This window comes from Triticum urartu, chromosome 3 (genome assembly GCF_003073215.2).
Source record: "Triticum urartu cultivar G1812 chromosome 3, Tu2.1, whole genome shotgun sequence".
Lineage (NCBI taxonomy): Eukaryota > Viridiplantae > Streptophyta > Magnoliopsida > Poales > Poaceae > Triticum > Triticum urartu.
In genome coordinates, this window is record NC_053024.1 from 618,540,340 (window position 1) to 618,563,986 (window position 23,647).

The 23,647-nt window shown below is 43.1% G+C and overlaps 2 protein-coding genes and 9 non-coding genes across 11 annotated transcripts; 1 reads left to right on the forward strand and 10 right to left on the reverse strand.

The window, feature by feature from the left end:
- Positions 1-6,082: 6,082 nt before the first annotated feature.
- LOC125545390 (AUGMIN subunit 7) lies at positions 6,083-9,277 on the reverse strand. The gene is made up of 9 exons (XM_048709311.1): positions 9,006-9,277; positions 8,791-8,876; positions 8,646-8,707; positions 8,412-8,503; positions 8,052-8,177; positions 7,778-7,868; positions 7,499-7,606; positions 7,249-7,347; positions 6,083-6,536 (listed from the first exon to the last, which is right to left on the reverse strand). Exons 1-9 carry the CDS (start codon positions 9,137-9,139, stop codon positions 6,348-6,350), a joined length of 987 nt encoding a protein of 328 aa, XP_048565268.1. The 5' UTR covers positions 9,140-9,277; the 3' UTR covers positions 6,083-6,347.
- Positions 9,278-9,391: 114 nt separating this feature from the next.
- Positions 9,392-23,635, forward strand: LOC125545391 (TLC domain-containing protein 2). Its single transcript, XM_048709312.1, has 3 exons — positions 9,392-9,734; positions 10,858-11,135; positions 23,123-23,635. Exons 1-3 carry the CDS (start codon positions 9,488-9,490, stop codon positions 23,423-23,425), a joined length of 828 nt encoding a protein of 275 aa, XP_048565269.1. The 5' UTR covers positions 9,392-9,487; the 3' UTR covers positions 23,426-23,635.
- Positions 12,048-12,119, reverse strand: TRNAQ-UUG. Its single transcript has one exon. It is a non-coding gene; the product is annotated as a tRNA-Gln (tRNA).
- On the reverse strand, positions 13,571-13,642 carry TRNAQ-UUG. The gene has a single exon. It is a non-coding gene; the product is annotated as a tRNA-Gln (tRNA).
- On the reverse strand, positions 15,105-15,176 carry TRNAQ-UUG. The gene has a single exon. It is a non-coding gene; the product is annotated as a tRNA-Gln (tRNA).
- Positions 16,564-16,635, reverse strand: TRNAQ-UUG. The gene has a single exon. It is a non-coding gene; the product is annotated as a tRNA-Gln (tRNA).
- TRNAQ-UUG lies at positions 17,461-17,532 on the reverse strand. Its single transcript has one exon. It is a non-coding gene; the product is annotated as a tRNA-Gln (tRNA).
- TRNAQ-UUG lies at positions 18,443-18,514 on the reverse strand. Its single transcript has one exon. It is a non-coding gene; the product is annotated as a tRNA-Gln (tRNA).
- TRNAQ-UUG lies at positions 19,903-19,974 on the reverse strand. The gene has a single exon. It is a non-coding gene; the product is annotated as a tRNA-Gln (tRNA).
- Positions 21,158-21,229, reverse strand: TRNAQ-UUG. The gene has a single exon. It is a non-coding gene; the product is annotated as a tRNA-Gln (tRNA).
- On the reverse strand, positions 22,723-22,794 carry TRNAQ-UUG. The gene has a single exon. It is a non-coding gene; the product is annotated as a tRNA-Gln (tRNA).
- Positions 23,636-23,647: the final 12 nt, after the last annotated feature.

Consider the following 23,647-nt stretch of genomic DNA (forward strand, 5'->3'; position numbering starts at 1 on the left):
TTAACCTTCCCCGCCGAATCTCTTTGTCCAGCAGGCAGGACAGGCCATCGGCGACGAAGAGGAAAATGTAGGGACTCAGCGGGTCGCCCTGGCGAAGTCCTCTCGAGGGAAGGAAAAAGTCCAGCAGCTCCCCATTATTTTTGACTGCATATCGCACTGACGTAACACAGCACTTAACCCACTAAACCCATTTGTGATCAAAACCCAACTTCAATAGAGCCTCTTCCAGGAAGCCCCAATCCACACGATCGTAAGCTTTCGCCAAATCCAATTTAAAGGCGCAATGAGTATTCCTAGGCAATTTGCTGTTCTGGATCTTGTGAAAACACTCAAAAGCGATTGTAGCATTATCCATAATTAGACGCCCTGGGATGAAGGCACTTTGGGTTTCCAAAATGAGCTCATCCAGGAAGGGTCTTAGGCGATTCAGCATACACTTAGAGATTACCTTGTATATCACATTGCATAGACTGATAGGGCGAAAGTCCTTCAATTGCTCCGGCCTGTTTCCTTTGGGTATGAGTGCTATGACTGTATCGTTGGTGCCCTTCGGCATAACTCCCTCTTGAAAAAACTTCAGGACCGCGTTCACCGCATCTCTCTTAACTGTGCCCCAATTCCTTTGGTAGAATCTGGCGGGAAAACCATCGGGTCCGGGAGCCTTTAGAGGGCCGATCTGAAAAAGTGCGTCACTAACTTCCTTCTCTAAGAACTCTTTAACCAGTGCGGAATTCATGTCACTTGACACTCTGTTTGTCAAGCAGTCTACAATGACTTTAGGGTCCACTCCACTTTCTTTAGTGTACAGATTTTTGAAAAAGTTTGTTGTCATCTCCTGAAGCTTGGCCCGATCCTCTACCCAATTCCCATCTCCATCCTTTAATTTACTGATGTTGTTTTTCTTCCTCTTCCACGTAGCTTTGCGCTGAAAGTACTTCGTATTTTTGTCTCCCTCCCGCAACCAAAGAGCTCTCGACCTTTGCCTCCACATCATTTCTTCGCGATGCAACAGTTCGTCCAAGTTCTTAGCCGCCGCTTTAATTTCTTTATCTCTGGATGCTGAAGCAGGTCTAGACCAAAGATACTCCAGCTGCTTCCTCATGGCCGCGGTTTGCTTAATTATGGACCCAAAATTTCGTTTTGCCCAATCATTCAGAGTCTTTTGCAAGACTGACAGTTTTTGTGATATCTCAGACAAATTTTCAGCCGGTTTATCCTCATTCCACTTGCTCACTATAGCTTCAGTCAACGAATCCATTCTTTCCCACATGTACTCGTATCGGAAGATTTTGTTAATAGGACGCCATTCCTCTCTCTGACCAAATCTGAGCAATAAAGGAAGGTGGTCTGATCTGGACGTACATAAGTGCTCGATTGAAGCATTTGGAAAAATTGCATTCCACTCTTGATCAGCCACCCCTCTGTCTATCCTTGCCTTCACATTGTCCGCTCCGCTCTGTTTATTGTCATATGTCCATTTCGGGCCTTTGAAGCCAAGATCCAACAAATTACAGTCAGCAAGCACCTCCCTGAAATTTGCCATGTTCCTCTCGTTTCGCTGAGATTGGGAAAAGTGCTCATGTTGCCAAGCTGTCTCGTTAAAATCTCTTATCATGAACCAAGGTTCATTAGACCTCGGTTTGATTCTACGTAGGAGATCCCACATGTGGTGCCTCTCACTGGCTTTAGGTTCTCCATACACAAATGTACCCCGCCATAGCCGGCCATGGGGATTTAGACGAACCAACACATCAATATACCGCGGGCCAACAGCGAGTTTCTTTATTTCAACTTGCTCATCATAGAAGAGAGCCATACCTGCACCTTTTCCTATTCCGTCATGGGAGATGCAGTGCTTGAGATCTAGACTCCTACGCAGTTTATTGACATAATCCTCGCTCTTTCTAGACACTCGGTACATGTTCGGGGAAGAATCTGAATCCGCGAGGGTGGTGTTGCGAACTTTGGAAGCTTCTGGACAACACCAAACCGTCTAGAGATCCTCACAATCCCAAAAGTAACAAGCAATACAAAGAACATGGTGAAACCACAAATCTAGTGTCCCTTTTTTACTTTTCTTTTCTTCCCAACAAATCAAAGTTCGGTGGAGGGGTTGGAATCTCATAGTAGTCTATAGTCATGGTTTTCATGTATCTTATCGACCCCGTCTTTAGGGGCTTGAGCACAAAATGTTAGTTGTTTATTATATGTACGTGGTATGAATCCTACTCTTGTTCCTCGCACAAGCTGTCTAAATGGTATGGTAAGGTGTTCCTATTCGACTAAATGAGATGCAAATACTCAATTATATACCGTGCAAACTGGAACACATTGTCTTCTTCTATCCTTATAAAATTGTGTGTGTGTGTGCGCGCGCGTGCGAATGCGCGTGTTTCCAATCACGTTGGTCTCATTTCATTGCGGCTAAAACATATACATACAACCACGAATACTATTAGCCCCCATAATCATATACTCCCTCCATTCCAAGCTTTTTCGGACGGAGAGAGTATCATTATTACCAAAATCCGCCTAAATATACCAAAAAAAGGATTATGAATAAAATGGCACATCCCATATTTTGCCCCAACACAACTTCCTCCTCTAAGCTTCCATTCTCCTCCTGAATAGATGTCAAACACATTGGAAGTGTGCCGATAACAAAAGTTCCACCAAAAATAGGGCCGACCTTCGACCCTATTTGCATATACAAGCGAGCCGATGACTCTCAACCTCTCCTCTCTCTAGGCGATAAGGCCCCGGCCCAGACCTGGTTCCCCCGCCCTCCATTTGTTGCTGCAACGGGCGGGGTGGTGGTGGGAACCCTGTCTTTGCGTGTTTGACATGTAGTCAGGGTTAGAGTATGGTGTCGGCGGCGGTGTTGCCTAGTCAAGGACATTGATTAGTTGGTGGGTTAGTGTCATTGTCGACAATATGCTCCATCATTTGTGCGGTGCTGGCTTGGTTTCTATCTTGTTGCCGATGATCTCGTCTTGTGTGTAGACTGATCCCATGCGAGGGTGATAGTAAATCAGTCATCGATTCATGTCGAAACAGGGCAGGGCATGCCCCGCGCCAACCCCCGCGCCTTGTGCCGATCCCGCCATACATGACAAGTGGTTACAACAACAACAATGAGGGGTATGCATAGGCGACATAGTTGTTACTCTTTTTTTCCGAGAGTACGCTAATGACGTGCCATATCTTTATAGAAGGGATCAAAGATAATTACAAGAGACCAACGGTTAATGCAAACATCATCGTCGGAACACCCACACCCTACAAATGTTCTTATATCAACTTCTCACAAATCTATCTAGGCCTCCTACACCTATACCCGCTCTCTTCCAGTCTCGAATCCCGTCGATGATCCCTCTAGCAGTTTCTCCTGGTGTTTTTTGCTGCTCCTGCCTATTGAAGACTCATGCATTCCGTTGCTTCCAGAGCAACCAAGCAGCTGCGATGACAAAAGTGTCAAATCCCCTCCTGTCCTTGCCTTGGAAGCCTCTCCTCGTACCGAGCCACCACTCGACAAAGGTATCATTTCTGCTCGGAGTCGAAACGGTAAGCTGCAATGTGTCAAAACATGTGTGCCACACCTCGCGCACGTAGACACATTGCACCAGAATGTGCTCGACATTATCCTCTTCCTGCATGCAAGTATAGCAAGTGGAAGGCACCTCCTGCAAGCCATGCCGTGCTCTCCTGTCTGATGTCCACAATCTGTGTTGCACCGCTAGCCATGCAAAGATTTTGCACTTAAGCGGGGCCCAGCTTCTCCAAATCCCAATGGCCATCGAGGATCGAATCCCACCCATGCACAACTGGGTGTAGGTGGACTTTGCCGAGTACACACCTGATTTGTCATGTGGCCATGCAAAGGTGTCCTCGACCTGCACATCTCTCGGCACTGTAGCGATCGCATGCCTAAGGTGCATGGCCTGAATCAGCGCTCCATAAGAGAGGTGGGGTTGCAGCTCCTGAGCCCATCTCTCTCCACTCAAAGTCTGAGCCACTGTCCTAGTATTTCTCGTCTTTGTGTCCACTCCTCGGGCCAGCAATGGCGCTATGTCCTGAACCGCAAAACCGTGAATCCATCTATCCCTCCAGAGTAGCACTTTGTATCCTCTGCCAATGGTTATCATCACTAGGCTACCAAACACTTGCCGCGCCTCATCATCAATCAGCATATGAAGACCTTGCCATGGCCTGTGCAACTCGGTACGCCTAAGCCACTCCCATCTCACTCTAAGGGCTAGGGCTTGCAGACTCAAGTTCTTCACTCCAAGTCCACTGTAGCTAAGCCGTCTGCAGATTGAGTTCCAAGCCACTAAGCATTGGCCTCCATTTACTTGGTTCTTTCTAGCCCAAAAGAAGGCTCTCATCCAACCGTTGATGTCCTTGAGGACCCAAGCCGGTGCCTTCATGATAAGCAAGTGATGAAATGGTCTAGCCGCGATGACAAATTTCACCAACACGAGCCGACCCGAGCGCTGCATAAGACCTCTCTGCCATGCATGGATAAAGTGTCTAACTTGGTCTAGGAGCGGTTGCCACTGCACCTTGGTAAGCTTCTTGATAGCTAACTGGAACCCTAAATATCTACAGGGGAATTCCCCGATGGCGCATTGCAAGAGGCTCTCCACTCTGGCCCGGTCTTCCTGATCTTCCGTTATTAGGATTGCCGACGATTTTCTGTAATTGACCCTAAGGCCAGAAGCTTCACCAAATATCTCCAATGCATTCCAGACAAACTCGAGGTCCGGCATGGATGGCCTCACAAAGAGGACGACATCATCTGCATATATGGACAGTCTCTGCATCGCCTAGATGCCCATGTAACTGCTTAGTACTCCCTCCTGCAAGGCCCTAGTAATAATGGCCGAGAGTGCCTCCATAGCAACAACGAGAGAGCAAACGGGAGACCGGATCCCCTTGCCTAAGTCCCTTGGCATGCCAAATTCTCCTCCAGGGGACTCCATTAACTAGCACACGCGTATTAGCAGTCTGAAGCAGGGCGGCGATCCAATTTAGATACAGCGTACCGAATCCTTTGGCTCGGAGAACCTCGAACAGGAATGGCCACGAGAGGGAGTCGAACGCACGTGTGATATCCAGTTTAAGAAAGACCACATGATTCTTCCTCGCATGGATTTTCATGGCTGCTTGTCTCACCAGGAGGTAATTATCATGCAAGCTTCTCCCTTTTATGAATGCAGACTGGTTCACTCCCACCAGTTCAGGCATTTGCTTTCAAACTCTGTTGGCGAGCAGTTTGGAAAAACTATGCGGTAAACTGATCGGCCGGAAATCTCCCACATCCAACGCCATCCGTCTTTTTGGGTATGAGCACTATGAGGGCTCGATTAAGTCTTGCGAATCCTCTGCTCTCTCCCAGTGCAAGCTTGGCAAGCGCCGCCATTATGTCATTCTTGATGATTGGCCAAGCTCTTTGATAAAACATAGCACCGAATCCATCCGGTCTAGGTGCGCCATACCAGTTCGGGCATTTGCTTTCGAACTCTGTTGGCGAGCAGTTTGGAAAAACTATGCGGTAAACTGATTGGCCGGAAATCTCCCACATCCAACGCCATCCGTCTTTTTGGGTATGAGCACTATGAGGGCTTGATTAAGTCTTGCGAATCCTCTGCTCTCTCCCAGTGCAAGCTTGGCAAGCGCCGCCATTATGTCATTCTTGATGATTGGCCAAGCTCTTTGATAAAACATAGCACCGAATCCATCCGGTCCAGGTGCGCCATCTGGGTGCATGTTTTTAATTACTTGCCAAACTTCCTCCTCCGTGAAGATCATCTCTAGCTCCGACAGATGACGAATTTGTTCTCTTTGGTGGTGCAACGACCGGCAAACAAACAATGACGAATTAAATTCAAAAGGATTTTCTCATATTTAGATGCATTTCTAAGTTTTCATAGGATATTTTCTGAATGTTTCCTTAATTAATATAACCCAAATACTCCCTCAATAAACTTTTATAAGACAAAGCCAATCTTGATCGACATGGTATTGGATAATATGCCAGGCAGTCGAAGAATGCACCAATGAGGTGCAGAGACATAATCCATAAGCCATCACAATCAGTTTCGCTATGAATGTAGAAACACAGTTAACTAGTGCTATGCTATCAAGTTTATAAGAATTGTTCACTGAACGTCACAAGTTACAACTGCAAAAGAATCAACAACCACACACAAATACACGACCACACCGACAATGGGAACACAAGCTTTACTCCGCGCCTCAACTGAAACCAAAAGGCAAACAGCTGAATCACTACAAGCTTACACACGTGTACCAGAGTTGAATCTTGGTATAAGATGGCCATAAAATCATAGTGTTTCACCCTGCTCCCGTGCCACGGAAGTTGAAAGGATGGCAAGGCTGTTGTTTAAGAACGTGAGCGCGGATTCACAGTCTGAAATGATTTTTGTGACGGATGAAGGCTCGCTTGAATTTGAAAGTGAGCCAGCTGCCATTGCTGTATATGAATCTCGCAGGCTCCTCAAATTTCCAAGGAACTGCACATCATAAATAAGCACTCAAGTCAAAGCATGTTTTGTAAGAGTATGGTTGACGCTGTCAGCACTTAGCCAGAGCACGCTAACTACTTGAAAGGACATGAATTACTACAAGAGCTGTAAAAGTTTCAAGTAAGAGGTGGTATTATTTTAAACGGATGACACAGTGTAATTCTACATAAAGCTATACCATGTTATCTTATACTACTATTTTGGAGATACATTTCATAGAACAGAATACAAGGACTACTCACTACACAGAAACTTCCAGGCTTATAGATATCTGAAGCTACCCAGATTTGCTTTAGAATTTGTAGCAGGGTGTTTAATTCCTGTTGACTAGAGTTCACAAGATAATATTGCCAGCCATCGGCATTTCAAAAATAACACCAATAAGGTTTATACGAGGCTATTTTTGAGTTTTTGACAGGGAAAAACAAACATCTGTCCTGTGCATTAAGTTCATATTGCAGGACAATAAATAACCTATGATAATAAATAGTCACTGAAACTTGAAAGAAATGTCATAAAACTATGACAGTATTTTGACATACTGAGTACCTACTGACAAATGAACTTCTACTATTTTCATCCCATCAAAAGTTCAAATAACCAGATCATGACATATAGGTCAGACCGTCAGAGATAGACAAGAAATTCAAATGAGCAACAAAGTGACCAATAAACGAATAAAAATATATTCAGATAGTACCTTTAAAAGTGTGTTATAAGCCTCTAACAAGCGGTTAGCAGCTGGACCAAACCCATGCAACTGTGGCACCTCCATCATGTGGGTCCAAGGATGAATTTCCTACAACGACAAATAACTTCTATCATCCAACAACTCAAAACACATGAAAAATGATAATCAGAAGTACAAATGATATTCATGTCAAGGTTATTTGTCTGGAATATAAGGAGATACAGGGAGAAAATTACATAACGTTGCATAAGATGTTCACCTTAGTGTATATCATATTGAAGGATTTTACTGTTTCAAGAAACGATTGCAAATGTTCCCTCAACTTCAACTCTGTCTCGGCATAGTCTTCGTTCGGATTATAGTCATACTGGGCAGCAGAGACCACTGTTAGCGCAAATAGCATACTGCAGGGTACTGTCAACAAACTAACAAACATGATATGCATGGGAATTTCAGATAGAAGTGTATAGATTGATTTTAAATATATGATCACAACTATACGAATACAGAAGTAGGATCCAGTGATGTGTTTATATACCTTTGAGGCTAGCTCCTGCACCATCTGTTGCAGATTTGACATCTTTTTGGTATACTCAGAGAGCTTCAACTCTAGTTCTGCTATATCAGGCCTGCAAAATGATAATTTAACTCAGTGAAATAGTGGTGGTTCACTGGTTCGTTAAATTGCTAGTCAACTGGGGGTCACAAGACAGCAAGATGGATTAATACCATTTAAGGAGTTATAAGGGTGCTAGAAATCCGAGCCCTCTAAATAACACAAATGATAAGAGCATCAAATTGGGCGTACTTACAGGGGGTAAATTGATTGTATTTGGACATCTGCAGGAAAAAGCTTGCACTCCTCTGAAAATATTTGTGCCTGTTTCTCTGCAATGGAATCTACAAGTTGTACGTCCTTTGCCAACTGCTCATCAACACTGCCAGGGAGCAATTTGTCAGAAAGTTTATGTTTTAGATGCCCTAATACTGAGGTTAAAGCATCATCTAATATTTTCTGTACAACACAGTACATTTTGCATCAAACATTCCTTTCCGCTTACAGTGCTAGAAAATGTTTAACTGAAAATAGCTACCGACATCAGAATCTGACTAATGCCTTTGCATAATCAGCATAGCAAAAGTATACCACAGACAGTAAAGTGCAAACCAACCTCCACTCTGGATTGTCGGCATAGCAGCTAGCTTCCACCAAGTCAACAATTAGACGGAGGAGCTCCACCCGCTCGTCGTAGCTGCCTCTGCCCTGCAATCCCACAAAAGATGACAAACGCTGAATCTGAATTTGCGATTTTCACCACACACCAGAGATCTGCCATCTGTGTGTAACAAAATCTAATACTCAACAAATGTAAGCTTCGTAGAACAAAGAGCTGCATTCCTCTCACCTGAATCGCCTCAGTGTCGACTGAAGGCGTGATACCAAGGAAATTCGCGATCTCCGCCAAGTCTGCATAACCCCAACCATCAGCACAAGGCACGAGCAAGCACTCCCAATTCAGCGCGGCGAAACAGGTGGAGCAGAAACCTTACGTTGGATCCTGCTGTTCTCCTCGTCGCGGTCGAGGCTGTCCCCCTGCCAGTTCTGCTGCGTGAATGGCGATCTGTCGCCCAGCAGCCTCCGGACCACAGCAGCAGCAGCAGGTCAGCAAACGAAACCCTCAATTCGGAAACCCTACGAGCCCCAGAACCCGCGCCGAGGCACACGGCGGAGGGCGGGCGGGGCGGAAATGCGGGGGCGGGCGTACCGGAAGAAGAGCCACTCGAGGAGGCGGTAGCGCTCGACGCCGGCGAAGAGGAGGGACTGCGCAGGCGCGCTGGCGCGCGGGTAGGCCAGCACCGCCAGCTTCCGCTGGATCTCCTCCATCTGCTTGGACGCCATGGGGAAATCAACCCCCCCGCTCGCGGTGGCCGGCCGGCTTGGTGGTGGTTGGGCTGTGGGGATCGAGCCGACGGGGGACGGCCCAGCGAGCGAGATGGATGACGTTACGCCCGGGGCATTTCTTTTCCTCTTTTTCTACTAGATCGAATTATTTTCGTTTCAAATTTCGAAGGATCGGTTCTCTCTCTCCCCTAGGGGTGGGGCCCGGGTGTCGGGTTCTAGGTCCGGAAAGCAACAAGCGGGCGGTCCAATCCAAGCGGCCGACGAAGAGGGGAGGGGGGGACTAGCCGGCTAGCGTGTGGACGGGTGCGGCTCTCGGCTCGCCACGCGGAGACGGCACGAGCCCCGATGCCGCCGCCCCGCCGCGCCGGCGCGGGCGACACGAGCGCCTTCTTCGCGGCGACGCTGGTGCTGTGGGCCGTGTCGGTGGGGTTCGAGATCGGCGCCCGGGGACGCCGCGAGCTGGCCGCCGTGGCCGCCGGCTTCGCCTTCTTCCAGGCCGCCAACACGGCCATCCGCGCCGCGGTCTCCCGCGACCCGCTCTTCGTCAACACCGCCGTCTCGCTGCTCCACTCCTCCCTCACCTCCGCCTCAGGTCCGCCCCCCCCCCCCCCCCCCCCCCCCCCCCCCCCCCCCCCCCCCCCCCCCCCCCCCCCCCTCCGAACCCTCGCATTTAGTTCCGTCGCTTTTCCCGTACACGTGCTTCGGGTTAATCGCCTAGTAGAAGAAAGCGTACGCCCAATTGACTTCCAGCGTTGCGCGAATTTGGTGGGGATAGAGAGGGCGCGGCAGATTAATCAGCCGGTAAACCTGTTGATGCTTGATGCAATTTGGTCGGCCCTGAACAAAAGGGGGCACTATGAGCTATGTACTGTTATTGTTAGTATCGTTGGTCACTGTGATACTGCTTACTTGTGCTGTTGAAAATTGTCTCCATTTGAGCTTTGATTGGCTGAAATTGTGCAGGATTTCTAAAAGCCCATATTGCTTGCTACCTTGCTGTTTATAGCATGTTCAGCTTCTAGAGGTTGTGTGGTTTCAGTTTCCAAGTAAATGTGGCAACCATGCAATGGCCTTGCGTGCAAATACTTCCATGTTTTCCATGAAAATTTGCCAACCCTTAAAAAGAATGGTGATGGTATACAGTGTGTTTAGAAGAGTTCACTAGTTAGGCACCAAATATCTCCATTTTGTCTGCTAGTTGGGCGGCAAATCAGCATCTAGTGCCTAAACGCCAATTAGGTGGGCCTAGGAGGGATAAATTGGCTAGCAGGATGGGTGTCACCTAGTATCTGGGGGCCCTCTAGGTGCACTAGGCGGCTGATTTTTAGAACACTACCTTTCTCAAGCATTACTTTTCGTGTACCACTTCTTTGCACGTACTTATTGCCAGTAAATCCATCGCCCATGTAATTGACAATGCCTAAGCAAAAAAAATGATAGAAATGGAAATTTTATGTCGTAGATGGTCCATGTGCCATTGGATTTAGTGGTGCTGTTGTTTCTCTCAAGATAGTTAGGAAGTTGTAGAGCATTCCCTCTGCAGTATGTAAAACTGTTGATCCTTCTTTTAAATGGATGGCTCGTAGGTGTAATGCATATTCTTGAACTATGTCTTTTTTTGGTAAATATTTATCTCTTTAGTTTGTTCCATCGATGCTGTCATATGTTGTTAGGCTTGTTGATCGACTCTATCTCACTCCTATCTCGATTTGCAGTTATCTTTGTTCTATTGTGCCAATGGCGTACCAAGGGCCTTGAGAACATGTTTCAGCATGAAGAATTAGTTGGTAGCAGTTGGATTGGAGCATATTCTGCTCTGTGCTTTTCATGTGGCTACTTTGCTTATGACCAATTGGATATGCTCCGCTACCGGCTGTACAGTGGATGGATTCCTGGGATTCTGATGCATCACCTTATTCTGCTTATTTGCTTTACGCTAGCTCTGTATCGGAATGTGACAATCAACTACCTAATTCTCACTCTTCTATGCGAGGTACATACACATATCTTTTCTCATATTTTCTGGCATTTAATTTTGTTGACAAATTTGGTTTACTTGGTCACTTCAAATAGTTTTTTGTCTTATCATTTGCCATGGGGTTACTATTTACCCAGTTGTTGAGGAATAGGTGTGTACTCCTTAAGAGAGAAATCCTTTCCTTTGCACTTATAAATTGCATTGCACCTAAATTGTGACCAACAGACCATCTTCGTGGCATGTGATGTAAATCAGTACACTAGCATTGCCTTTCCAACTCAGGATTGCGAGCTGCTGTCACAAGCATGACCATAGTTGGTAGATGACCACATTAATAAGTTGTAGCCCAAAATTTATTGCAGTAGACCTTTTGCCAATGATAATACAAAGAGAACGTAGAGAAGACCTTTCACTTTATCAGTACAATTTGGAACAAATGACATGGTAGGCCCATTCAGTATGACCTTGAAGGCTAACTGTTTTGATTGCCCAGCTGGGATTTAAACCACTCGATAGTGGCCATTGCAGTTCCTTCTTCGTGTTCACTAACATTGCTAGAATACAATATTTTGAGTTCTTGCACGGGTTGGCGCATCATGTTGCTAGAATTGAATATTACTGAGGCAATCATGTCTTGTTTTAAGAACACAGTATCAAAATAATTAGTTCAGTTCAGTCTCCACCGTAATTAGTGGGTAGGTGTACATTTGGAGTATACACTTTTCTTTCACTTGTGAGTATTTGTATGGTCTGCGTATATTTTACCAAGGAAATACTAATCAGCAAAAATAGGAGTACATTCTACCCTAGAAACACTAAATGTGAGCTGAAAAATCGCAAGTAGATATATTTCCTGAATACTAAAAGCCGGAAAAAAATAGCGAGTACATTGTACCATGGGAATACTAAAATGTCAGCTAAAAAAGTAGGTCTCGCCGGGATTCGAACCCAGGTCGCCAGATTCAAAGTCTGGAGTGCTAACCACTACACTACGAAACCATTTGTTGAGTGTGGTACACTGATGGTTATATTTCTGTCATCTGGCTTACAGCCAAAAGATTTTCCTTTACTTGATGGTTCCTGTTAAATTTCTTTCCCTTTTTTGGATTTACTTCCATTTGCCACTTGGCAGCTACATGTAGCAAGTAATATCCGACAAATTTTTTTTTTCAATTCATTTTAGCCAAAGGCTCAATTGCATGGGTATGATAATTTTGTCTCATTGAGCTGCTATTAGGATTTACTAGGTGTTTAGTGTCTGTTTGGTGTTCTTTCTCTTGTTCTTTGTTACGCTTCAAGGATATATTATGCACTTAAGAACACACAACATATGAGAGGAGATGCATTGGGACAAAAATTGGATAACAAAATGTATAAAGCTTCAACATGGTTAGCCAGTGGTGGATTTTCCACAACTTGTTCTATAGCACTTAAAAAATAAGCACATGCCAAAAGTATTGTTACTATTAGCACCATCTTCGTCGTGGTCGGGTCTCCCTTCTTACATGTCTCCGATATGGCGTATGGCGATATCTCACTTCTATGGTCTGTAGTTGTACCCCCCCCCCCCCCCCCCCCCCCCCCCCCTTCTCACCTCTTCCTTCGAGCTCATCGCCTGCCCCCATCATCTCATCTTACCGCTCTCTGACTATCCTAGGATTAAATCTGCATTCAACTTGTTCGCCCCCTTCGACAATTTCACAACAGAGGTAATGTCGACTTACCAACTAAGTTGTAGCCCAAACTTTGTGGCAGTAAACCTGTTTGCGGAACGATGATACATAGAGAACATAGAGAAGACATTTCCCTTTATCCTTACATTACAAGTAATGTGGTCAGCATTCAATATGACCTTGAAGGCTAATTGTTTTGATTGTCCATCTTGGCTTTCGACCACTCGTTATTGGCCATTGCAGTTTCTTCGTCATGTCCATGCACATTGTTAGAATACAAGATTTTGAGTTTTTGTACGTTTCTGCATCACATTGCTAGAACAGAATATTAATGAGTCATTGATGTCCCATTTTAAGAACAAGGGTATAAGCATCTATTGAAACAAGTAGTTCAGTTCAGTCTCGGCCGTAAGCAGTCGGGAAGTGGTACATTTGGTTGCAGCGTCTAATCTGAAGTTAGCAAGTATAGGTAACGTCCCTTTCTTGATAGTGTACTGTAAATTTTGGCGAGGTTATAGTCACACCAATGTAAATCAGAAGGCAGAGATATGTTTCAAGTGTTATTAACCTCTAGTCTGAGTATCTGTACCATGGATGGTCTGGGTACATTGTACCAGGGAAATACTAAATATCAGCAAAAATATGAGTACATTCTACCCTGGAAACACTAAATGTCAGCTAAAAAATTGCGAGTCAATATTTTTCTCAAATACTAAATGCCACAAAAAGATGTGAGTATATTGTACCATGGAAAACTAAATTGCCAGCTAAAAAAATAGGTCTCGCCTGGATTTGAAACCAGGTCACCAGATTCAAAGTCTGGAGTGCTAACCACTACACTACGAAACCATTTGTTGAGTGTGATCCGCCAATTGTTATATTTGTGTCATTTGGCTTAAGACAAAATATTATCTCTTTAGGCCATGCTTCATGTTAAATTTTCTGTCTTTTTTGGACCTGCTACCGGTTGCCACTTGGCAGCTAAATGGAGCAAGGCATATCTGATGAATGACTTACTTACTTACTTATGAAGCCTTTTATCCCAAACAAGTTGGGGTAGGCTAGATATGAAACCCTTTCACGAGGACTTCCCAGGAGGTCACCCATCCTAGTACTACTCTCGCCCAAATGGGTTTCATACCCAAAAGACTGGCTAGTTTTTACGTTGGCTCGCCAAGCCTATCACAACCCTTAGATATGAAACCCTTTCACGAGGACTTCCCAGGAGGTCACCCATCCTAGTACTACTCTCGCTCAAATGGGTTTCATACCTATGGGACTGGCTAGTTTTTACGTTGGCTCGCCAAGCCTATCACAACCCTCTTCCTTTACCCGGGTTTGGGACCGGCTATGCCTAGAAGACATAGGCGGAGTTATCTGATGAATGACTTGTTTTATTTTATTTTTCAATTCATTTTAGCCAAGGGCTCCATTGCGTGAGTACGGTCTTTTGTCTGTTTGGGTTGCTATAAGGGTTTTCTAGGTGTTTGATGTACGATAATTTGGAAAAAGTAATGTGGTTGGTCCATTCATTATGACCTTGAAGGATAATTGTTTGATGGGCCAGCTGTGCTATCAACTACAGTACTCGGTAATGGCCATTGCAGTTGCATCTTCATTTTTCACTCACATTGCTAGAATACAAGATTTTTAGTTATTGTACGGGTCTGCATCACATTGCTAGAATAGAATATTAATGAGTTTCTTTTGCGGGTAAATGAGGTGTTGATGTCCCTTTTTAAGAACAAGGGTATACACATCTATGGAAATAGGTAGTTCGTACATTTGTTGCAGCTACTAATCTGAAGTAAGTAACTATAGGTACTAAATGTGCCTTTTTTGATGATGTACTGTAATTTTTTGGCGAGGTTACAGTCACAGGAATGTAAATCAGAAGACCGAGGTATGTTTCAAGTGTTCTTAGCCTCTAGACCATTGTTTTTAAGGCGGTAAGGCGACCTAAGGCGAGCACCACCCACTCTAGCGCCTAGGCGACGCCTAGGCGCCTAAGGCGGACGCCTAAGCGCCTAAGGCAGGCATATTTGTAAGGCGCTGCCCAGGCGCCTTATCGCCTAAGCGTCCAAGGCAGGACGCCTTAAAAACAATGCTCTAGACTATGAGTATCTGTACCATGGAAGGTCCGGGTACATTGTACTAGGGAAATACTAAATGTTAGCAAAAAGGAGGCACATTCTACCCCGGAAACACTAAATGTCAGTGATTGGGAGTCGATATTTTCCCCGAACACTAATATGTCATAAAAGATTGTGAGCACATTCTATGCAAATACTATATTGCAAGCTAAAAAAGTAGGTCTCGCCGGGATTCGAACCCAGGTCGCCAGATTCAAAGTCTGGAGTGCTAACCACTACACTACGAAACCATTTGTTGGGTGTGACCCACTAATGGTTATATTTCTGTCATTTGGCTTACAGACAAAATATTTTCCTTTACTCGATGGTTCCTGTTAAATTTCCTTCTGTTCTTCGGACTTGCTTGCGTTTGCCACCTTGCAGCTAAATGGAGCAAGGAATATCCAATGATACCTTACTTCTATTTTTATTTTGGTAAGGTTATAGTCACACCAATGTAAATCAGAAGAATAAGTATGTTTCAAGTGTTATTAGCCTCTAGATTGTGAGTATTAGTATACCATGGTAGGTCTCTATACATTGTACCAGGCAAATACTGAATGTCGACAAAAATAGGAGTACATTCTACCCTGGAAACACTAAATGTCAGCTAAAAGATTGTGAGTCGATATTTTTCCCGAATAGTAAAATGTCATAAAAAATGTGAGTTCATTGTAGCATGGAAATCACCCAGGTTGTCAGATTCAAAGTCTGGAGTTCTAACCACTAAACTACGAAACCATTTATTGGGTGTGACTCACTGATGGTTATATTTCTGTCATTTGCCTAACAGACAAAATATTTTCCTTTACTCGATGGCTTGTGTTAATTTCCTTCCAATTTTCTGTATTTGCTTCCATTTGCAACTTTGGAGCTTAATGGAGCTAGGAATATCTAACAAGTAACTTTTTTTAGAACTCATTTTAGCCAAGGGCTTCATTGCGTGGGTACCATAATTTTGTCTCATTGAGCTGCCATTAGGATTTACTAGGTGTTTGAGGTACGATAACTTGGAACAAGTAATATGGTCGCTCCATTCTGTATGACCTTGAAGGATAATTGTTTTGATTGCCAGTTGTGCTTTCAACCACTCGCTAGTGGCCATTGCAGTTCCTTCATGTTCACTCACATTGCTAGAATACGATATTTTGAGTTCTTGTATGGGTCTGCATCACATTGCTAGAATAGAATATCAATGAGGCATTAGTGTCCCTTTTTAAGAATAAGGGTAGACGCATCTATGGAAATGGGTAGTTCAGTTCACTCTCCACAGTAAGCACTGGGGAGGGGGTACGTTTGGTTGCAGATACTAATCTGAAGTTAGTAACTATAGGTACTGAATGTGCCTTTTTTGATGGTGTACTGTAAATTTTGGTGAGGTTATAGTCATACCAATCTAAATCAGAAGATCCAAGTGTTCTTAGCCCCTAGACTGTAAGTACCTGTACCATGGAAGGTCTTTGTACATTGTACTAGGGAAATACTAAATGTCAGCAAAAATAGGAGTACATTCTACCCTGGAAACGCTAAATGTCAGCTAAAAGATTGCGAGTTGATATTTTTCCCGAATACTAAAATGTCATAAAAAAAGATGACTTCATTGTAGCATGGAAATACTAAAATGCCAGCCAAAAAGGTAGGTCTCGCCGGGATTCGAACCCAGGTCGCCAGATTCAAAGTCTGGAGTGCTAACCACTACACTACGAAACCATTTGTTGAGTGTGACCCAATGATGCTTATATTTCTGTCATTTGGCTTGCAGACAAAATAGTTTCTTTTACTCGATAGTTCCTGTTAAACTTTCTTCTGTTTTTTTGGACTTGCTTGCTTTTGCCACCTTGCAGCTAAATGGAGCAAAGAATATCCAATGATTATGTTATTTTATTTTATTTTTTGAAATCATTTTAGCCATGTGCTCCATTGCGTGGGTAGAATATTTTTTTCTCATTGACCTGTATTAGGATCTAAGAGTTGTTTTAGGTACGATAATTTGGAACAGGTAATTTGGTTGCTCTATTCAGTATGACCTTGAAGGATAATTGTTTTGATTGGCCAGCTTGCTTTTTACCACTAGCCAGTGGCCGTTGCAGTTCCTTTTCAAGTTCACTCACATTGGTAGAATACAATATTTTGAGTTCTTGTTCAGTCTCTGCCGTAAGCAGCGGGGAAGGGGTTCCTTTGGTTGCAATGACTAATCTGAAGTCAGTAACTATAGGTACTGAATGTTCCTTTCTTGATTGTGGCCGTAAATTTTGGTAAGGTTATAGTCACACGAATGTGAATCAGAAGACAGAGGTATGTTTCAAGTGTTTAGCCTCTAGATTGCGAGTATTAGTAGTTTAGTACCATGGTAGGTCTGGGTACATTGTACCAGGGAGATACTGAATGTCAGCAGAAATTGGAGTACATTCTACCCTAGAAACACTAAATGTCAGCTAAAAGATTGTGAGTCGATATTTTTCCTGAATACTAAAATGTCATAAAAAAGGTGAGTTCATTGTAGCATGGAAATACTAAAATGCCAGCCAAAAAATTAGGTCTCGCCGGGATTTGAACCCAGGTCGCCAGATTCAAAGTCTGGAGTGCTAACCACTACACTACGAAACCATTTGTTGGGTGTGATCCACTGATGGTTATATTTCTGTCATTTGCCTTACAGACAATATTTTTCTTTACTCGATGGTTTGTGTTAAATTTCCTTCCCTTTTTTCGGACTTGCTTCCATGTGCAACTTTGGAGCTTAATGGAGCTAGGAATATCCGACAAATACCCTTTTTTAAATTCATCTTAGCCAAAGGCTTCACTGCATGGTTACCATAATTTTGTCTCATTGAGCTGCTATTAGGATTTACTAGGTGTTTGAGGTGCGTTAATTTGGAACAAGTAATATGGTCGCTCCATTCTGTATGACCTTGAAGGATAATTGTATTGATTGGCCAGCTGCGCTTTCAACCACTTGCTAGTGGTTATTGCAGTTACTTCTTCATGTTCACTCACATTGCTAGAATACGATATTTTGAGTTCTTGTACTGCATCACATTGCTAGAATAGATTATTGGTGAGGCATTGATATCCCATTTTGAAAACAAGGGCATACGCATCTATGGAATTAAGTCTGTTCAGTCTCCGCCGTAAACAGTGGGTAATGGGCATCTTTGGGCTTTGGTTGCAGCGACTAATCTCAAGTTAGTAACTATAGGTACTGAATGTGCCTTTCTTGATAGTGTAGTGTAAATCTTGGCAAGGTTGTAGTCACACTAATGTAAATCATAAGACAGAGGTATGCTCAAGTGTTATTAGCTTCTAGACTGAGTATTTGTACCGTGGAAGGTCTGGGTACAATGTACTAGGAAATACTAAATATCAGCAAAAAGGGGTACATTCTACCCTGGAAGCACTAAATGTCATCTAAAAAATTGTGATTCGATATTTTTCAGGACTACTATATGTCATCAAAATAAAATAAAATTATGAGCTCATTGTACTATGGAAATACTATAATGTCAAATAAAAAAGTAGGTCTCGCTGGGATTCGAACCCAGGTCGCCAGATTCAAAGTCTGGAGTGCTAACCACTACACTACGAAACCATTTGTTGAGTGACATCCTCAGCTGGTTATATTTCTGTCATTTGGCTTACAGACAAACTACTTTCCTTTACTTGATTGTCCCTGTTAAATCCTTTCGTTGGATTTGCTTCCGTTTGCCACTTGGCAGCTAAATGGAGTGATGAATGTCCAAAGAATACTTCTTATCCATTCATTTTACCCAAAGGCTCCATTGCGTGGGTACGATAATTTTCTCTCGTTGAGCTGCTATCAAGACTTACTAGGTGTTTGGTGTTTTTTCTCTTCTTCTTCATTAAGCTTCAAAAGTATATATTATGCACTTTCAGCATAAATCGTATGAGAGGGAATGCATTGCGACAACCATTGGATAACAAAATCTATCTAGCTTCAACATGATTAGCCAGTAGTGGCAAATAAACACATGGCAAAAACATTGTTATTATTAACGCCAACCTCCTGGTGGTCGAGTCGCCCTTCTTACAGGTCTGTGATATCTCAGTTCTGTGGATCAGTAGTTGTAACCATACCCCCCCCCCCCCCCCCCCCCCCCCCCCCCCCCCGCGGGCACCTCTTCCTTCGAGCCTATCGCCGGCCCGCTATCATATCATCTTTACCGCTCTCTAACAATCCTAGGACCGAATCTGCGGTCAACTTGTCCACCCCCTTTGACAATGTCCCGACGGAGTTCATCCGTCTTAGCAACTAAGCTGTAGCCCAAACTTTACAGTAAACCTGTTGCCAGAATGATGATATGACTAGAACGTAGAGAGAACATTTAACTTTATCCTTACAGTTTGGAACAAGTAATGTGGTTGGTCCATTCAGTATGGCCTTGAAGGTTAATTGTTTTGATTGTCCAGCTGGGCTTTTAACCGCTCGCTAGTGGTCATTGCAGTTCCTTCTTCATGCTCACACACATTGCTCGAATACAAGGTTTTGAGTTCTTTAATGTGTCTGCATCACTTTGCTAGAATAGAATATTAATGAGACGTTAATGTCCCATTTTAAGAACAAGGGTATAAGCATCTATTGAAATAAGTAGTTTTGTTCAGTCTCCACCTTAAGTGGTGGGGAATGGGTACATTTGGCTGAGTTAGTAACTATATGTACTAAATGTGCCTTTCTGGATAGTATACTGTAAATTTTGGTGAGGTTATAGGCACAGCAATGTAAAACAGAAGACAGTGGTAAGTTTCAAGTCTTATTAGCCTCTAGACTGTGATGGAAGGTCTGGGTACATTGTACCAGGGAAATACTAAATGTCAGCAAAAATAGGAGTACATTCTACCCTGGAAGCACTAAATGTCATCTACAAAATTGGGAGTCGATATTTTCCTGACTACATGTCATCTTTTTAAAAAAAGTGAGCACATAGCACCATGGAAATACTAAAATATCAGCTAAAAAACAGGTCTCGCCGGGATTCGAACCCAGGTCGCCAGATTCAAAGTCTGGAGTGCTAACCACTACACTCCAAAACCATTTGTTGAGTGTGATCCGCTGATGGTTATATTTCTGTCATTTGGCTTACAGACAAAATATTTTCCGTTTTTCCATTGTTCCTTCTAAATTTCCGTACATTTGTTTTGGACTTGCTTCAGTTTGCCATTTGGCAGCTAAATGGAGCAAGGAATATCTGACGAATACTTTTTCTTTTGAATTGATTTTCGCCAAAGGCTCCATTGTGTGGGTATGATAATTTTGTCTCATTGGGTTGCTATTACAATTTACTGCGTGTTTTGAGTGTTTGTTTTGTGTTTTTCTCTTCTTCATTAAGCTTCAAGAATATTTATGCACTTAACAACACACATCATATGAGAGGAGATGCATTGGGACAACCATTGGATAATTTCTTTTATCTAGCTTCAACATGCTTAGCTAGTAGTGGATTTCAACCACTTGTTCTATGGCATCTTAAAAAATGAGCACATGGCAAAGACATTCTTACTTATTAGCACCAACCTCGTCGTGGCAGGCCCACCCTTCTTACACGTCTCCGATGTCTCACTTCTTTTGATCAGTAGTTGTAACCGTGCCTCCATACGAAGAGAACGTAGATAAGACATTTCACTTTATCCCTACAATTTGGAACAAGTATTACAGTCGGTCCATTCAGTCAGTATGACCTTCAAGGTTAATTGTTTTGATTACCCAGCTGGGCTTTCAATCGCTCGCTAGTGGCCATTGCAGTTTGTTCTTCATGTTGACTCACATTGCTAGAACACAATTTATTTTTTCTGGTATGGGTCTGCATCACTGATAGAATATAATATTAATGAGACATTAATGTCCCGTTTTAAGAACAAGGGTATAAGCATCTACGGAATTATGTAGGTCAGTCTTCAACTTAAGCAGTGAGGAAGGGATACATTTGGTTGCAGCGACTAATCTGAAGTTGGTATCTATAGGTACTGAATGTGCCTTTTTTGATAGTGTACTATAAATATTGGTAAGGTTATAGTCACACCAATGTAAATTACTAGAGTTATGTTCAAGTGTTATCAGCCTCTAGTATTTGTACCATGGAAGGTCTGGGTACACTGGGAAATACTGAATGTCAGCATAAATAGGAGTACATTGTATTGTACCCTGGAAACACTAGATGTCAACTAAAAATTTGAGTACACTGTACTATGGAAATACTATATTGTTAGATAAAAAAGTAGGTCTCCCCGGGATTCGAACCCAGGTCGCCAGATTCAAAGTCTGGAGTGCTAACCACTACACTACGAAACCATTTGTTAAGTTGATCCACTGATGATTATTATATTTCTGTCATTTGGCTTACAGACAAAATATTTTCCTTTACTCGATTGTCCCTGTTAAATTTCCATCTGTTTTCTTGGACTTGCTTTAGTTTGCCACTTGGCAGCTAAAGTGAGCAAGGAATATCCAACGAATGTCTTATTTTATTTTAGTTTTTCAATTCATTTAGCCAAATGCTCTATTGCGTGGTACAATAATTTTGTCTCATTGAGGTGCTATTCGGATTTACGAAGTGTTGAGTGTTTTTTTGGTGTTTTTCCCTCTCTTTATTAAGCTTCAAGAATATACATTGTGCACTTAACAACACACAATATTTGAGAGCAGATGCATTGGGTCAACCATTGGATAACAAAATGTATCTAATTTCAATATGGTTAGCCAGTAGTGGATTTTCCAGCACTAGTTCTATTTCACCTTACAAAATAAACGCACGACCAAAACATTGTAACTTATCAGCACCACCCTCGCCGTGGCCGGTCTCTGATATCTCACTTCTGTGGATCAGTTGTAACCATAGCCCCCCTTCGACAATGTCATGACAGAGGTAATACTGTCTTAGCGACTAAGTTGTAGCCAAACTTTACTGCAGTAAACCTGTTGCTTGAATGATGATACAAATAGAACGCAGATAAGACAATTCACTTTATCCTTACAATTTGGAATATGGTTGGTCCATTCAGTATGACCTTGAAGGTTAATTGTTTTGATTGCTCAGCTGATCTTCCAACCACTCGCTAGTGGCCATTGCAGTTCCTTCTTCATGTTCATGCACATTGCTAGAATACATGATTTGAGTTCTTTAACATGTCTGCATCACATTGCCAGAATGGAATATTAATGAGGCATTGATATCCCATTTTAGAAACAAGGGTACATCTATCGAACTAACTAGGTCAGTTGAGTCTTCACCGTAAGCAGTGTGGAAGGGGTACATTTGGTTGCAGCGAATGTGCCTTTCTTGATAGTGTCTGTAAATTTTGGTAAGGTTATAGTCACACCAAGGTAGATCAGAGGACAGCGGTATCTTCAAGTTTACCATGGAAGGTTATTAGCCTCTAGACTGAGAGCAGTTGTACCATGGAAGGTTATTAGCCTCTAGACTGAGAGTAGTTGTACCATGGAAGGTTAGTAGCCTCCAGACTGAGAGTAATTGTACCATGGAAGGTTAGTAGCCTCCAGACTGAGAGTAGTTGTACCATGGAAGGTTAGTAACCTCTAGAGTGCGAGTAGTTGTACCATGGAAGGTTATTAGCCTCTAGACTGTGAGTAGTTGTACCATGGAAGGTTTGGGTACCAGGGAAACACTAAATCTCAGCAAAAAATAAGAGTACATTGTACCCTGGAAACACTAAATGCCAGCTAAAAATTTGTGAGTCGATATTTTATCCAATACTAAACGGTCAGCCCAAAAAAGAAGTGAGTAGATTGTACCATGGAAATACCAATATGTCAAATAAAAAAATAGGTCTCGCCGGGATTCGAACCCAGGTCGCCAGATTCAAAGTCTGGAGTGCTAACCACTACACTACGAAACCATTTGTTGAGTGTGGTCCACTGATGGTTATATTTATGTCATTTGTCTTACAGACATAATGTTGATGGTTCCTGTTAACTTTCCTTCCGTTTGTCAATTGTACAGGTCTGCATCACGTTGCTTGAATATGAATACAATATTAATGAGGCATTAATGTCCCTATTTAAGAACAAGGGCATAACCATCTAGTATCATAATAACTAGTTCAGTTCAGTCTCCACCATAAGCAGGCCGTGTGGAAGGGGTACATTTGGTTGCAGCGATTAATCTTAAGTTAGAATATTGGTACGCAGCAATGGCAGACAGATTGACGAACTTTATGACTGCAGATGCACTCCATATTCTTGCACGTAAGGAAATTGAGGAGAATGGCTGGATTCCGTGATTTCAACAGAAAACTGGTGAAACTGGAATGGGTACTCAACTGGACTACCTTTGTGACAGCAAGGGTGATCTGCCACATATTGATCACATACAGACTGATCACCGACGCACACAAGTTTGATAAGGGCATTGAGCTGCCACTAGCTCTTTCTGGTATGGCGGGAATGAATGTGCTCAATGTATCTTTAGGGCTTGATCTATTTAAAGCATTTGCGCGAGAGAGAAATCAGCAGACGCATCAGGACTGAATGTTCTTGGCAGTGTAGTGTAAATTTTGGTAAGGTTATAGTCACACCAATGTAAATCAGAAGACAGAGGTATGTTCTAAGTGTTGTTAGCCTCTAGACTGTGGTGACAACCCATATATGTAACCTGTTATGTATGATGAATTTGTCTCGCGGAAAGATTCTCTGGCTACGCCAGCATTAGTGGAATTACATCATGACTTACATAGACAACCCGACCTGGAT